At 47.3% G+C, this 17,807-nt stretch overlaps 1 protein-coding gene across 1 annotated transcript; it reads right to left on the bottom strand.

Annotated features, from left to right (window-relative positions):
• Positions 1-2,016: 2,016 nt before the first annotated feature.
• Positions 2,017-17,429, bottom strand: VWA2 (von Willebrand factor A domain containing 2). Its single transcript, XM_072340544.1, is given in 14 exon segments — positions 2,017-2,265; positions 2,721-2,843; positions 5,440-5,991; positions 6,298-6,879; positions 7,091-7,198; positions 7,786-7,841; positions 8,650-8,782; positions 8,876-9,006; positions 9,142-9,336; positions 13,609-13,718; positions 14,476-14,609; positions 15,330-15,404; positions 15,798-15,856; positions 17,181-17,429. Coding segments are annotated over 13 exon segments (2,367 nt in total). The 5' UTR covers positions 15,847-15,856; positions 17,181-17,429; the 3' UTR covers positions 2,017-2,146.
• Between the last annotated feature and the right edge of the window lie 378 nt (positions 17,430-17,807).

Raw genomic sequence — 17,807 nt, 5'->3', positions numbered from 1 at the left:
GAAAGAAGGTAAGACCTAAGGGAGTGAGATTCACAGCACTTGCCTGAATCCCAGTTCCTTTCAGGAGAAACAAGCACTCCTCCCTGCAGTCAGCATCTGGCCCAAGACTAGTGAAGGCTCCCACAGGAATCCTACAGAGTAAGAGGAATTCACAGCTCTGTCAGCAGCTGCCCAGACACCCAGTGACACACTGGCCTTGCCCATGGGCTCTGTGCCCTGCTAAGCCAGACAGGATTAGTGCTGGATCACAGGGACCCTGCATAGCTTTCCAGGCTCAAGCATCACCCAGCCTTCAGGACATGAGTTCCCTTCAGACACATTCTCATTAAACATTTCTGATGGAATTCAAAGCAAGTCTGCAGGGATGAATTTAATAAGGATTTATGGCAGAGCTCTGAGCCACTTACCCTTTTTTAATTACGATTTGCAGGAGGAAGGGCCAAGAAATTAGCCAGGAACAATTCCAACAACTGCTCAGCCATGTCCTGCTGTGCTGTGGGATCAGTGCACAACCATCATTCCCCAACCCATGTTACCAGGTTGGCTGTTCCCTCTCCTCCCGCTGCTCTGACGCCTCCTTACCTTGCAGAGTGCTTCATGCCCTACCAGCAGGGCCATTGGGCTGTGCTCTTCTTTGGTAAAGCTCTGCAGAAAGGGAGGACTGCAAATGAGGCAATGAGGGGAAGAATTCATGATCCTGAAGCCACCACACAGCAGGGGAGGCACAGAGAGATTGGGAAGTGTCCCCTGTGCAGGTCAGATGGAATCCAGCCAGCACCACAAACACAAACCATGGCTTCTGAGGTTAGCTGTGAACCTGCTATCACCCATTCTCCCCTCAGATTACACTTCTACAGCAGAGACGATGCTTATGCAGCGCTGCCTATATGAATGATCTTGGTAGAGTCACATCCTTCTATGGAAACATCAGCCCTTCCTGCAGCTGAGCCTGTTTTGCTGTGCCATAGGCACCAGAGGACACAGACCGTGTACTAAAAAGAGGAAATTCATGCTTCTCCCAGCCTGCTTCTCCCACAAGAAGCAATAGCATTATTTTGTCTTGGCGCCAGCTTTCAGTCTTAGGAAAGCCTCGTACAATTGTCCTCCTGACAATGAACCTGCAGAGTAATTTGTCTCTCTTTTTATACATCTGATGTTACTATTCAGACCAGGACATCTGAGCAAAGGGGTTTTTCTCCTCCTCTGAACAACAGGTGCTATTCTCACTGGGACTGGCAGCCACTGCTTGTATCCCTGCTTAGGGCTGCCCTGGCTGCACCCAGGGGATGGATGCCATGGGAAAAGCAACAGAGAACAACATGACAGTGTGAATCGCTGCTCTGGGGAGCACAGTTCATAGCTTCATGGGCAAACTGACCTGGTGATCCAGTGCTGTTCTGAGGATACAAGCAAGAGGCCAAACTGTCTCTGGAGACACAAATATTATCAGAGCCCAGGAGAGGCTGAGCTGTGGCTGCAGAGGCTGCTGCTGTGCTGGGGAGCAGGTCAGCTTGAAACTCCAAGGGGAGGCAGAATCTCACAGCAACCATCCCATGCTTACCTGTCCACCTGTGTGTAGCACACCATTCACTCCTTCACTTGCTGCCTAACCTGCTCATCAGGGACTATATTTGATTTCCTTCTGCAGTTTTAGCACAGAAAGTATCACTTCTGACCAAGATCAAGTATCAACTTAGAAAGACAATGAAATCTTCAGGACGATGCAAAAGCTAACATCAAGATGGCAGCTGGCTCAGAGTCTGACCCAGCCTATTGCTTCAACATATCCTTAAAAACCCCTGTGCTCTGGGAACCAGAGCTGCCATCTCCATAATCCACCATCAGTGGGAGCTCCAGAATTGTTCAGATGTCTACATGTTTTCAGACTAACTCAAAGACCTCTCAAGAAGTCTATTAAAAATATAACAATTACACATAAAAATGCCAAAAATAAATACTTAATATCAAACATTTACTTGATTCCAAAAGAAAGAGATCACTGGAAAGCCCAGTTTGTGCAGTGCAGGAACTGGGAATGGCCCAGTCACTCAACCAAAGGTAGCAGTGGCTTGCTGGGTCATGCCTGTGAGCAGCAGTAAATGCCCATGGAAGGAGAACTGGAGCTCTGCACATCTGGGTCAGCATCTCAGGACCTTTTTGGGTGCAGGTGGGCTCTGGAGAAGTGCTGAAAACTGCTTGGAATCTGCTGCACATGGGAGCCGGTAGGGAGGACTGGGGATCTTGGAGAATCACCTCGGGGAACTCCTGTTGTAGAAGAAGAGAAACGAATGTGGGATAAGCACTCTAGGAACACGCACAGTCCCTTACAGCCCAGCAAACACCTTCTGAGCCTTAGCTCACAGATGTTAGAAGCAAACACTTGCTCGGCCTGACATCTAACATCTCACAGACATTAGAAGCCATGAGAAGGGTTTCTTCAAGCAAGGCCCAGGGAAAGGGAAACAGAATGAAGGGGAGGACTACCAAATTTATTAGACCTTCTCAATCTTTAACTCACTTATTAAATGTGTAAAACGGTGCAGCTCAGCATCCTAAACCTCTCTGCTCTCCATGTGACTCACGTCCCCTCAACACTAAGACCCAGCCACCAAACAACTGCCAGCTCAGGGAACTACAGCCAGCTCTCTGCTAAGGAAGAGATTTGGGATGGGTTTGGGGGGGCTGGGCAGGGGCTGCAGCTGTCATCCCCTGATCCTTACTGCTCTCGCAGTGGGGTCCTTCCCAGCCATGGCATTCACACCAGTAGCGTCCTGGCCTGAGGATGCACACACCCTGGTTCATGCATGGGTTGGGTTTACACAGGTTCACAGGGCTTTTTGCTTCTGCAACAAACGTAGGCAGAACAGTGGGGTCAGGCACATTGACAGAGTATTAATTGTTAAATGCATATCCATCAGCAATGCTTCAAAGAACAACGACAACAACTTAATAACCCAAACCCCAGAAAATGTCCTCTGGGGATAGCAGAACACACAAACATGGCAGAAGAGGCAACAAACACTTCTGCGTTTAATTTGTGGAAGAGAAAGGCTGGCTTTGCCTCACGTTCTGATCCAAAAATGGAACATCTTCAGAGCTGTGTGCTGAACACTCAAGACCTCTAAGCCTCCAGGCCCAAACATAGCCAATGCAGAGCAAGACACATGCCTCAAGCAGTTCACAACCCCAAATACCACCAAAGTTGAAACCCCACTGTTCTCCAGAGAGAAGCTGAATTTATACGTGAGAGAAGCAAGAACAAGAAATCATCCACAAATGAGTGGAAAACAAAAGAAATATTTCAGGGGTTTTTTTTGTTTTTTTTTTTCTTTCTTTCTTGGAGATTAGAGAAAAAAAAAACCACACAACCACAGCCTAAGCTGTTATTAGCTCTATTCTTTTGAAGTATGTGACAGATTTCCCAGCCCCCTTAAGAGAGCAGAGCTCAGCTGTCAGCAGGGCTGGCAGGGTTCCATGCTGTGAATGCACTGGGTTAAGTAGCAGCATCCCAGAGGAATTTGCTTCCAGCCTTCTGGCACCTCTGCAGCAGAGCTTGGAAGGGTGTGAAATTCCTTCACTGAACCACTGCGTGGTGTAGTCTGGCCCTGCAGCCTTGCCCTTAGCTCCACAGTAGGAAAAAACACAATGGGAATAGGAAAGGAGGGAGAAGGAAAGAATATAAACTCCACCCCCTATCCACCAGAATGCTTACATTCATCATAGCACAATAGCCATTCTCCCCATATAGGTGTGCTGACCAATACACCAACACATACTTAAGATTGGCAGTTATCTACTGATACCTACTGAGATCTGAACAATTTCAGTCTTCAGTTCCTGCTGACATTAGGTGGACTCTAACAACCTTTTTGTCACAGATCCCAGACGGGGTTCTGCCCCACAATGCACCCCCAAGGGAACACCTTCGCATTTAGCACTGGAGGCAAAGCCACCAGCAGCACAAAGGAACCTCAGAGCCACGCACATCTTCCATGCCCCTCCTGCTGCACAGAGAGCCTTCCTGGTCTCTGCTCTGCAGATCACATGCTCACTATGTGTAACGTAGGGGTCCCTGCTGGGGGAAGCATGCTGTTCTGCCCAGACACCATCACCCTGCACTCAAGCCTACCGTTAACACTGCATCACCCTATATAAGCATCTTTCACTTCACCCCACAATGACCCCTGGAGGCTGTATTTTCATGAGGCAGTCATTACATATAATTATTGCTCTGGATCTTTTCTCCTAGAACCAAAGACATTTTTTCTGGCCCCTTTTCAGCCGTGCCTCAGAACAAACACAAGGCTCCAGGTGTGCAGAGGCAGGGGCTGTTTTTCACATGCTTTTATCACGAGTCATATTTTATATTTTTTTTAGACCTTTCACAGACAGTGAAAGGCTTCTGTTATTAAGCCTTGAACTTGAAGCAAAAGACTGAATGAAGGGCTTATCTTTCCATCAACCTTGGCCCCAGCCTATATGTACAAACAGTGATTACCTGCACACAAAATGAAAGCAATAATTCAGTCTCAGAAAATGATATGTTATTACCCAGAAGCACTGAACCTTGCAGACTCTTCCCCTTCACCCGTGGCCTTGTGGTTAATTTCATGGTACAGTAGATTGTTTTGATAATAACACAGCTGAGAATACCATCGCAGGAGATGCAGACTGAAAAGCTCCAGGTAGAAACTGCCTGCAGAAGCCTGCCAGGAGACAGGCTGCTCAGCCCACCGAGACAGCTCTGCTATCTTTTCTAACCCCCAAAAAGCCACAGCATGCCAATACATTAAGACAACCTTTGACTGTGCTGTTGATCACAGCACTGCTCTAATTGGTTCTTCATTTGATCTCACATCACATACCAGACCACAAAGATAGATGTTAGACTATTCTGAATGTGAGACGAGGTGGATCAGCTGGAGCAGCAAGGAACTAGAAGCATTTCTCCACCACTAATGCCTAAAAATCCAGGTTGCTTCCCTTTCTGAAAAGCTCAATTCAATCAAACAGAAGCACTCACACTCAGTATATCAGTGTTTCAAACTTGATTTCAGAGTTCAGTTTTTCCCAGCTGGGGACTGGTCTTTGAGATGTGAAATTGTGAAGAAAGTCTCCTCAACTACACCTTTCAGTGAAGGCAGCACATAGACATGACAGGGATGGAAAGCACAGTCACATGAAGCGTGATCTCACCACCCACACCGAACCTTGGGAAAGCTGCCTCCTATTCCCATTAGGATTGCTTCGGACAACCACCAGATCTCAACATCATAGTCTCCCCACCAGTTAAGTGGAAGTAACAACAAGATCAATCATTAACACATCATAAAGCCTTCAATAACAAGGGATACAGAAGAAAATCCCCTCTGTGCTTGTTTTACAGTTTACCACAAGCAGCTGGCAGCAGCATAAATAGCAAGTTTAGGATGTTCTCACCTTCACAGATTCTTTCAGTGATGAGATCTTGGTAGCACTGCAGGTCTTCATAGGAAGAGATACACACCAGGTAACTGGGAGACCCAGCAGCCCTCAGCAATGTGTCCCTCTCTGCTTCCCCAGTGACAACCACAAACACCATGACACCGTTGTGTCTCAGCTACTGATCTGGGACAGCTCCATCCTCCATGCCATCTCCACTTGTGAGCACCACCACCACCTTGCTGACATCAGGCCTTGCTCCTTTCTGCACCGTCATCACATCACTGTGAATGTGGAGTAAGGCACTGCCAGCAGAGGCCACGTCCCCAAGGAAAGGCACCTGGTTGATGGCTTAGAGGAGAGCTGAATTGTTTGTGTGGGTGTCCAAAATGAACACAGTGTGAGCTCTGCTGCCATAGGCCACAAGGGCAATTTGGGTGACATCCCAGTTGATGGTGAAGTGCCAAGAGCTGCTCCTGACAAAGTCCCTCAGCAGCAGAAAATTTGCCAGGCCAACTCCAGGTGAGGCATCCACCGCAAACACCAAATCAAGAGACTGCACCTGGCAGCCTGGATAAAAGAGTGCAAATAATACTTTTCAGTATATAGATGTATTCCAAAAAAAAAAAAGCAGCGGGAACAAATTGTGGGCCAAACTCATTACTGCCGACCACTGACTGTGAAGGGAGATACAAGGCCTTTTAACATCAACAGATACAGCTCCATCATAACAGCAATGATGGAAGCTTAGTGCCTCAACCTGTGACCGATACAAGGAAACCAAGGACATTCATTCTGTCCACTACACCCCAATGGAGCTCAGAAGATCTTTTGGTTTGACAAACTTCTCCTGCATCCCCTACATCACTCTCTTACCTTCAGGATTGTTCACAGTGCAAATTCTCCTCTGCAGCTCTGGGATTCTGTTGAACAAATCCTGGGGGTCTGAGTAGACAATGGTCTGCTTTGGGTTGCCAGTCACTTCAGCCAGCTCTGCCCTCACAAAGCTGCTGCCTACACCAATCAACAAGAGATTTCTGTCCCTTGCATACTTGGCAGCTTCTGCCACTGGGTCTTGGGACCTGGAGTCAGTGAGCAAGACAACCACGCGTGGGAGGTTATCCAGCACATCTGCAAAGACTGGGGTGCTCCTAAAACCATGCTGTGCAATGTAACACAGGGCTCTGCCTGTCAGGGTTCCTCCTCCACTGAAATTCAAAGCGTCAATGCTCTTCATGAGACCAAACACATCCTTGTGTTGTCCTACTTCAATGGGTATCCTGACATTGGTATCATACTGGGCCACCCCCACATTTACAGGCGAGTCCCGGCCCATCACTGCTTGAAGGAACCTCTTGAGGAATGCCTTGTAGCGCAGGAATCCCTCCAGTGTGACCCCTGCCGAGCTGTCCATCAGGAAAAGGAGATCCACACCACACTCAAGGCTCAGCTTTGGTGCTGAAAAGAGAGACAGAGTTTGTTGTATGCATGGCAGAAACAAGCATGCTGAGCACCTCTGCTGGTACCTGCTGGAAGGTTAGTGGTGTGGAAAGGCGTGTTGTGTCCAGTAACCTAAATGGCCCAGCCATTCCCATGGCCACACCATGGACACTTACCAAAGCAAGACATGGTTGAGAAAGAAGGAGAGAGAAGATAGGTTGACACCTACCACAGTGTATGCCTCCTCCATATCCTACTGGGCACAGGCAGTGGTACTTGTCCAGTCCCTCTGGGACACACGTACCCCCATTCTGGCATGGCTGGGAGTCACAAGGGTCTAAATGGAACCAAAGAAGGAGAAGATGTAAAGTCAGCAGGGAACGTGCACTTTCCCATCCTGTGACAACACAAACACAACCATTACTGTGGAAAACTTCAAACGTCAGCCCATCTTCCTGCAGCATGAACTGATGCGGGACCACATACATCTCCACACAGGTGGAACAGCTGCCAGTAGTGAAGACAGCAAAGCAGACTGGAACCTCACTGCTTTTGCTTTGCAGTAATTCCAGTGAACTTACATCTGTGTAAATACGTTCTTCGTTACGTTCTTCTCTGCCCACACCTCCAATCTGTCAAGGTCTCTCTGAATGGTAGTGCAGTTCTCAAGTGTCCACCCTATTTGTTATCAATAAACTTCTGAGTGCACTCTGTGCCTTCAACCAGGTCACTGATGAGTATGCTAAATGAGACCAGAGTCAGTATAGAGCCCTGGGGGACACCATTAGCTACAGGCCTCCAGACAGACTCAGTGCCTCAAACTCTCACTCAGAACAATAGTTTGAGAACTAAGGGTAAAAACTGCCTATTTTTTATTACCTTTTCTGCTTTGTAAATAAAATTCAAAAAAGATAATAGTCCTACCTGTACATATGGTTCGAAAGCATCTGGATGGGTGTTTCACTGAGACTCTTTTCAATCTGAAATGGGAAGTTTACTATTATTAACAGGAGAATAAAAACCCATTGTGGCTTTAAAGATTAACACAAGGCAACTTCAAGGCTAATATTACTTCGTTTTTAATGGAACATATTTTCCTTTGAAAAGGCAATTTTTCAAAACAAATATTTTGAAGGAAAACATCTATTCTAAGTGGAGCAGCAAAACTAGAACACTTAATTTTATCAAGTCTGCTCTTTCGTTTTTGAACTCTACCATAACATTGCTAGAGTTCAAAAAGCTTTTGGACAATGCTCTCAAACATACGGTTAGATTTATGGGTGGTCCTGTGTGGAGCCAGAATTTGGACTTGATGATCCTTTAAAGTTCCATCCAATTTATGGTATGTTATGCTTCCACTGTTTCAGTATTGAGGACTACAGACATAGTTTTAAGCCTTCAAATGTTTGTTTTTTTTTTAAATTGCTACAGAAGATGTTAACTTTTTTTGCTCTAAATTGGAATGAAAATTGTACAGCAGTGCCCATTTCTTATTCAACATTAATTCAGGCATCTAGCTTATCCAGCTCTAACAGGAACCAGAAAAACAAGGTTCAGACTGGGAAACCTCAACCCTCAACTATGCCTCTCTGCAGGATTTTTCAACTCCCTCCATTGTTTCCTTAATCTAAGAAGACATGACTTTTGGACTCAATGATCTTAGAGGTCATTTCAACCTAGATGATTCTATGAAATAAAAGCCTTGGGCACAAGCGTGCATTTGTCATATTGAAGAAGGCGTTGTCTTCATCCCAGAAAGCCCTGGTGAGATGTGGGTGTCAGACTCACCTGTAAAAAGGGCACAGTGAAGCATGCAGTATATTCTGCTGCTTTGAGCCTTTCCAGCAGACGTAGCTTCCAGCCAGTTCCTTCTCAGTCTCCAGAGTTCTGCGTTCACAAGGGAAGGATTCAACTTTGCAGCCTGTAGCAAAGAGCAAACCAAATTGGTGCCAACTGCCCAAAAATACAGAGTCCACATAAGCAGAGGTGTAAGGAGGGTCAGGACTGGGGTTACCTGGTGTGGTGACACTGCAGATGGAGCTACTCAGGGCACTGTACAGACCATTGGCTGCATCACTGGCATCGCCGGCAAAGAGCACGTGTTGCTCGGTGGGCTCACTGGCCAGAGCATGCAGCTCCTCCCACCTGCAGAGGAAGGAATTCAGCCACTGGTATAAGCAGGTCCTACATCACCCCCAAAAAACTGAGTACAGAACAAACCCCACACTTGGCATCTGGGGAACTGGGCCCTCATTTCCAAATACATGGAAGGCTTCCTACCTTGGAAACTTGATTCCCGCTGCAAAAATTGTGGTCCCTCTGTCCTTTACCTGCATGGCAGGCATTGCGGTATTGCCCTGGGACTTGCCATCCGAAATGATGATCAGGATCTTGGGGACAGTCAAGTTCCTGCCACCAGGGAATCCCTTACGGAGAACGTATTTCAGAGCCCGACCAGTTTCTGTGCTGCCGCCTCTAGAGACAAAGGAGATAACATTGCAAAAGCAGAAATCAAACCTCTCCTATTGCTACTGAATTTATCTTTTGATTTTCAAATTTCCATTCTCTAGTAGTGAGGAACTTTGCATATTTTTGTATGTTGCCTCACAGAGCGTCCAGAGAGGTGTCCAATCCTGTCATTCTTGTCACCTTTCCATAGACCCTACCCATCTGTCTTTGCCTCTCTCCCATTCAACCCAGAGCTGTCTCCAGAAGACTTAGCACAGCAGAGCACTTCTGCAATCAGAGCAGGAACCAGACCTATGGGATACTTACACTACTTCCAGCTGTGATAGATGTCTCAGTTGCTTCTGTTTTTCCAACTGAAATTCTTTAAAGAGTCATTTGGAAACACTGTTTAACAATAACCTTTTATATTCCAGTCAGAAACATAGCACAGGGGGGCAGAACGCAGAAAACTTCTGAGATGCTGGTGTTTGTTTTCTCCTGATGCACAGGAGTGCTCTACTCTCCTGTCATATGTCATCCCTTTCCCTCCAGAGGATCTTCTGCAGTTCTGAGACCAAGACCTACAGCAGGAGCGCTATGCACTGCAGACCGGGACTAAGAGCCTGCAGTCCAGCAGCGTGCAGGAAGTCTGTGCCTTTTTCTCCTTTGCTAACCTAAGGGTTAACTTATCCATCCTGTAGGAAAGCTTCTGAAATACAAATGCTGAAAGCTTCTTAGCATGTCCCCAGAAACTCAGAAGGAACAAACACAAGGCATGCTTTCTTCAGGGCTTTGCCAGTACCCCCTTAGCAAAATAAGCATAAAGAAAAGCCACCTGATGCTCCAGCTGTCTACACCACCACTAAACTCAACTGAAAGCAATACCTTCACCTTGTTGTATGCCAGCAGCACTGGTGTGACAGAGAAGCTGCACCAGCCATTGGCATTCATACAGGTTGCAGCCAGCACTTCTCATTCTGGAGATGGGATCATGTGAAACAGGCATGAGGCCATTTTAAATACAGTGAGTTATCCTCTTTAACTCACTTGTGTCTTTCTGTGATAAACCATTTTCTCCCTCTTGCCTGGCCCCACAAAAGCAGTTTGTGGATGCATGCCAGCCACCTCAATATTTTGGCAGCCCTTGAATTCAGCCCTGGGGAAGGGAATGTTTCTGGTTAGGAAGTAATTAGCTCAGTGCTTGTTGATCCTCACAGTAACAAAGCACCAAGACTCAGGTGCCAAGGGACAACATTCCAGCAGTGACACGAATCAACCTGGTAAAATGAGCTGTCACTAAGTGTTAGGGAACAGCAGACCTTAAGCCTTGCAGCTTGATAGTAACTCCCAAGCAAAGCAACCTTAAATGCCACTTCAGAAAACAAGGTACAGCTTACCAAACAATCCTTCCCCCCTATTCCCCAAGGTGCTATTTGTTACTGTGCTCTGCTGCTATACAGGACAATAAAAAGGGGACTGCTATGAATACACAAGAGAGAATACAAGATGTGGCTGTCTCTATAGGGAGCACTTTTACACTAGTAGTACTTGATAGTGAGCTCTGTGGGGCACAGACTATTCTTTGCTTACAAGACTTAACTTGAAAAGACTGTTTCAGATGCCTACTCAAGGGTGGGCTCCATGTTCCACACACCACTAAACGTCACCAAAAATGACATGTGAAATGACAGGAATATACACAATCAAAACAACCAAGACTTACTTCAGCAAAAGCCATGGGTAACCTAACAGGGACCCTGAAGAGGAGGCAGAACATGGAGGCATGAACAGGGGCACCTACAGCTTGATCAAGTGCTTAGAACCTGATCCAGCCTGACCTTGAATGTCTCCAGGGATGGGGCATCCACAACCTCTCTGGGCAAAGACAGGCAGGAGAAAGTCTCATCCTTTCTTGGTAGTTCTCTGCTGGCACAACATAAGAGTTCTGTAGTATGCTGCCCGTCTGGACTTGCAATATCAGACAGAGCCCATCTCTCTAGGAACACGCTCCAGACCTGCTGATAACTAAGCCGCTAGATGAGAGGAGACATTTCCAGCTGTCATCTAATTCTGCCCAAGAAGCTGTGCTATAAATCTCTTCCTGTGACAGCCTTTAAGGGTTGCTTTTATCTCCAGCCAGAGCAAGCAAGGGGAGCCAAAATAAAAGTGTCACCAGCCTCCTGGAGGCACCTCCTCCAGCTGTGCTGAGGCACTCACAATCCCATTTCCTTTCTGAACATCCTTCTTTTGCTTTACTACCTAATTTGCTTGTTCTAGAAAAGCACATGCTCACGCCCATGCTCATAGAATGGCTTGGGTTGGAAGGGACCTCAAGAATCACCAAGCTCCAGTTTCCCAAGTTCATGCTTTTCTGTCTACTCCCTGATTTTCACTGAGACTTTCTAACTCAGTACCTGCCAGATCCTTTCACTTCAAACTTCGTTCTGCTCTCCACCACCACTTCAAAGCACGCTCAGTGACTGTGTGCTCATGGTATGTCCACATCAGCCTTTTCCTGACTGGATGTCATCAGCTGTCAGATGCTTCACTGAGAAATGCTACGCATGGGGGAAAATACATCGTGCACAGTTTGGTGACAACATCTTGATGGACACAGTAAACTGTGCCTGCAGAAGCACCAAAGATTAGGAAAAGTTAATAGAGTCTCTGTGCACCAAAGCTCTGTCCATCGTTTTCTTTTTGATGTGCATTTAGTTTCACCAGCTATTGGCACAGTGGATGATGGCCTTAAATACACATCCAAGAAGGATGTTTTGAAACCGAAGTTGTAGCAGGTGAAGTCCGCATCCTTTCCTCAGAAGGAGCACTAGCATTTCTCGACTGTGACTGAACATGCATGAAACAAATTTATAAGAGATTTTGCTTCTGAGATCACTGCCAAATTTAGTTGACATGGGCCAATGCATTCAAAAGCTACTTGGATAAAATTCACAGAAAAAGACCATCTGTCTTGGAATAAACCAACAACTGCCTCTCCACTGCCTGGGGCTGCCTCTCCCAGCGCTGCACCAGGAGCAGGGGATGAGGCTGGGAAATGCATTGCTGGCCAAAGGTTCACTGGGAGCACATCAGGGAGGTTCTCAGCCAAGAACCAAACACCCTGCTTTATCAGAAGCCAACTGGAATCCATCTGTAACTATTTTATCTACTTTGAAATGTCAGGTTTTCATTTAAACTAGATGAAATGGCCAAGCACAAGGCCATTATTTCTGTTTGATCTGTCAACATCCATCTGTTGTCACCAAGGAATTTCATTGCCAGACACTGAACACTGCTGCTCTTTCTCTGCTCTCACAGACCTTTAAGCCACAGCCAAGGAAGAGAAATAAATGTGTCTTGATTTCTGCTAAGCTTTCTCCATAACGTTATACAAGAGGTTTTCTCCATTTGATAAGCTTATCAAAAGTAGTGCAACAAAACCCAGCCATCGGATCTTGTCTGGAAGATCAGAACTGATCAGTTTGCTGAGAGCAGCGGACATCCCTGAGAAATGCCCAGCCAACCTGCAGCACTAGTGCAGATCAACAAATGAAGGAGCAGGCACCTGCAGGCTGTATCGACACTCTTGTCATCAGAACAATAGTTATTTGGGGTAGATGTCAGATCCTTTCTAGATCCAAAAATATTTCTCAGAGATCAGAAGTTTGGATTTTGAGAGCCCCTGAGAGTTTCTGGACTTCTGGCTCCATTTTCCAAGGTCATGGGAACACATCCAAGTCTTAACATTCAGGAAGAAAAAGGCTTCTGTCTGAAAACCAGATCCTCTTGAATTCAGCAGGCACATTTGCACAGATTTCAAGGGACTAGCAATTCATCACTACCTCTGAGGACAAAGGACATTGTAATCACCAGAAATGCAAGCTGCACACTGTCCTGCCAGTGCTTAGATGGATGGGAAGACAATGCTTGCTGCTGCCTCTATAAGCTGTAGCTGTGGATATATGAGCACATCCCTGTAGCAGCCCTGCAAACGACAGCAGGGTGCCCCAACCCAGTACCTCCTGCCTGAGGAAGGACATAACCCACTGCCCACACAGAAACACTCCTCTGATGACCACCTTACAGAGGGATGCTGAAAGCCTTCTTCTCTATCAGCCCGCACTGGCAAAGACAGACTAAGCATTACACATCACAGACACCAGTCATTCATCCCCTTTCCTGAGTGCAGCATGCTGGTATACACACAGCTGAGGTGCCAATGTCTACACTTCAGTAAATTCTCAGTCCAGAAATCATTCACAGCCCAGAAAAAAGAGAAAACCTGTAGAATAAGCTGACCTGAACACTGTCCTCTTGATCCTGTCTTTCACTTCTTGTTTGGTTACATAGGAATCCAGTGAGAACTCAAGGTGGGGAGCTGAACCAAACTGTAGCATTCCTACACGGACCTAAAAGGAAAGGTTAGACGTGAACAAAAGGTGTCTGTGCAGGTGTCATTCTTACAAGTAATTTACAGGTTGGAGAACACTAAATCTTATCACAACAAACACTACTTGCATGTCCAGCTCCTGGCACTCTAAATAAACTTCGGAAGAGGGCACAGTAATATCTATACGGATCACAAACAAGGCAAAAAAAGCTCAGCTGTAAACAACATGGGAGCTGCAGGAAGCTTAAGATCTGTACTTATCCTCCCAGAGCAGCTTAGAGCCTCAAAAACATGGCAAGTTTATGAGTAACACCTTCTATACCAAACCAATTAGACACTGTGGGGGCAGTCTCTCCATTACTAACAGCAGCTCCTTCTTGCATTAAGCACAGCAGGCAACTATTTTTCCATTGCCAGCCCTAAAACCATGCCCCGTAGTTGAAAATGTAAACAGGCAAAATCATTCATATTGCCCAGAATATTGCACTGAAGCTTTGGAAGGAGTTTAGTGGAATGTGACATCTTCAAAGCTGAAAAGGCTACTAATTTTCAGTTCTATTTAAGGATTAACAGAGACTAGGAAAAGTATTTAAGAAAACAGCCCCCCGAATCTGCAAATATTGCAGGGATGAAACAACAGGGCATCCAGCCAAGACCTGCTCTTACCCATGCAGCTGCTAGGCTGAGTTTTGCTGTATCACTCAGTAAGTTTCCACTGGCCTTCTCACACTTCATCAAGCTGCTTGAAACCAAAAGGATTCATTCCCAACACTCACCCTGCCTGGATGGATGTCCAGGACATCACAGAGCTTGCTTGCAAAGTGCTTCGATCTTTCAAAGCTGCCCCTGCCAATGCTGTAGGAGCCATCCAAGAGGAAAAGGATATCAATAGAAGCTGAGCACCACATCACTAGGAGAGAACAAGATACATGCTTGGGTCACAGGTGACTGCCAAAGGTGGATGGACAGATGTAGAAAATGATTAAAAAGAAGAAAATGGAAAAGAAATAAAATTACCTGAATTTATTCATCTCACCTTCTAGGAGCAAATGGGAAAAACACAGACAGCTGGTCTTGCAGAGCACACACTGGAGCAGCTCTCCCAGCCCAAGCCCTGCATGCTCCCCCCTTCCTGCTCTGTTCAGTGCTCACAGTTCACAAGACTTTCCTGAGATTTCAGATTTCAGGTTCCAAGGATGGCTCCATGAGTCCAAGCAAAGCAACAGAGCCAGCAGCTCCGACAAGTGGGTGTAGAGAGAACACAAGCACAGAGTGAGCCCCATTCCCAGCCTGAGGCACAGGAGGGAATTGTGAGGCATTCACAGGGTGCATCACATCCCGCTGAGCCAGATGTGCTCCATCCACAGCACGCTTTCCAAAGCACATCCTGGTTTTTCTAAACACAAAATCTGAGCAGTTGCAAGCCACTGACAGAGTTGCCTCCCAAAGATCTGCCCATTATCCCACCTTCAGGGACTTAACCTTGTGTCACCCCTGCTTGCAGAAACACGCCAGCTCCCAGCATCTCTGACAGAGCTCGCTGACAGCCTGCCTACTCTGTAGAGACCTTTTCAAGGCACTGGCATAGAATTTAGAAGGTAAAAGTCATGCTTTATGAAAGCAAACTTACATTGGCCAGCAGCTGAGATCTTGCCAATCGTTTCTTGGTCAGCATGGATTTCCTGCATGCCCGATGCCAACCAAACTGTGGGACAAATCAGGTAATCATCCATCAACACTAGAAACCGCCTTTAAAAAAATAATGAGAGAACTGCAAGAATGAGAGCTGGGGAAGGTTTGGCTCTGGAGATCACAATCAGAGGCACAGACACACCAAGCAGCTGCAACTGGAGACATATGTGAACTCTGAGCATCAAAATAATCACCTTTTGTCTGGAATAGACTCTTCACGTATCCATCTGTCACACATTTGAAAAGCTATTTATCCAGGTATCGCTTTTTCCCTCATTCCAGGGCTTCACCCATGTTTTCCTGAGGAGGCATTGGTTCATCTCATCCCTCCCACAAAGAACTCCATCTAGAGACAGGGAAACATCTGGCACAGAAACCCCTGATGCAAAAGGATGACTTACAATACCTTGGGGAAGCAGGAAAACACAGAGGGACTCAAATGGCAAGAGGTTCATGGTGGCAAATCTGAAATAAAGGAAAGGAATATTGACCCAATTCCTAAAGCAGACTTCTTTGCCAACAGCTAACATCTCTTTGCTGGGTGTCTCATGTGAGGAGTTCTGAAACATGTGCTCAGGGCAAAAGCAATGGGGAAAATAGTAGGAAATGCGGGGAAAACATCCAAACAGAAGGAATGATAGAAAAGAAAGTTCCTTCTGTGCACTCATAAAGTAAGGTAAAGAAAGACACAAATGTAATTGCACTGAGGTCATGAAAAAAATACAGGGGACTTGGTGGCATACCAGGTTGTGAGCTTATTCAAGGCAATGGGTGCAGGTATGAATCCTATAATCTTCCTCTGCAGCTCTGAACAGCTGCAACTGGTGCCAGTTCTGCACATCCCAGCCAGGAGCAGCCATAGCTGAGGCAGATGAGTGACTGATGGACCTGCACCTAAGCAGGTGGGTGAGGATCAGCACCCAGCACCTCAGCAAACCTTCCTCTTGAGGAAAGAGCTCTGCCTTGTCCTTCCCCACACACCCAGAACTGAAGGAGAGGAACTGTAGCACTTAAAGCCTTAAATCGTATTGAGTACCTACTGCACAGGCTGGACTGTTGTTTGCCATCTCTGTTACTCTGTCTCAACGCTCTTTCTGAGAGTAATTTTTCCCTAATATCCAACCTGAACCTCCCCTGCTGCCACTGAAGCCATTCCCTCTTGTCCCACGGCTATAAAACGGGCCGTCCCCGCCTCAGCACGCCATACCCAGATGCTGTCACTCCCTGTCCAAGCCCTCTGATGGAGCTACCTGCACGCACCTGGGGGCAGAGCCTTCCTAAAGGAGCTTCACAATGCGAGAATCTTCCACTGTTATTTTTTCTATAGATTGGAACAGGGGATTTCTTTTTCTTTATTTATTTCACCCACTTGCACCTGTAGCCATCGCTAGAAGAAAAGCCCCCATTGCACACACCCGAAGGCTGAAAGCACTCTCGCCTCTAGCACACTACAGACACCGCTTCAGGTCCTCCAGCCTCCTTGGAGCCTCAATAAAGTCTTCTTTGTGTCTTCCGCAGCCAGTCTGAACTCAAGACGCCAGGCACAGCCCGTCTGGGAGCTGCCCCGGCACGCTCAGCACCTCTCCCCTGCCGCACCCCGCAGAAACGGCTCACCCGAGAGCAGCAAAGCAGGGCAACGTCCGGCTGCTGCTCCATAAACCCGGGGCTTCGGGACGATTCCCCCCCTCCCTCATCCCCTTACGGGATACGGCGCCCCAGCGCTGCCCGTGTGCGGCCCCGCGGCTCCACCCCGACCCCCTCTGTACCCCCTTCCCAGGCCGGGGCTCACCGGCGGCGCTCCCACGCCGGACTCTGCGCGACCCTCGGCGGCTCCGCGGGGAGGAGGAGGAGCCGGGGACGGAGCCCTGCTTGTGCCCGGACCGCCCCGCAGGTCGCGGTGGGGCAGAGCTGTGTGATGGATCGGCGCTGTGCTCGCAGCCGTCTTTTAGAGCAGGGAGAAAGGCGATCTTTAGGTGCTCTGAGGATGTAATCTAAAAAGCGGGGATTGAGGAGCACCGTGCACGTACATATTGCACGGTAAGGGCACACCTTGCTGGCTTAGGGCCGGCCCCTTTCACGCTCCTCCCACAAATTTGAGAGACGAGCTCTGGGATTTGGAAGAAAAGAGAAGAAAGCAGCAGTGCTGTTAAGTTCAGCTTCCGACTCGTGCTGCTGTATCGGTCAGCCAACAGCCCGAGCAGAGCGGGCAGCTCCTGCACACAGAGCCAGGCTGGGGGCTGCTCTGCGCTGCCACTGATGCACACAGTGCAAGTGCTGCTCTTCTAAATTGAGTACCTCGAGAGTAGTTTCTGTCACTGCATTTATAGCATGCAGAGGTGTGTAACGCAATGGAAAGCACAGAAGTAGCAGCAGAATAGCAAGGGAGCAGCTGCAAGAGAGAAACATTGAATCAAAC

The sequence above is a fragment of the Excalfactoria chinensis genome, chromosome 6, assembly GCF_039878825.1.
Source record: "Excalfactoria chinensis isolate bCotChi1 chromosome 6, bCotChi1.hap2, whole genome shotgun sequence".
Lineage (NCBI taxonomy): Eukaryota > Metazoa > Chordata > Aves > Galliformes > Phasianidae > Excalfactoria > Excalfactoria chinensis.
This window is presented reverse-complemented; position numbering and strand designations above follow the sequence as displayed.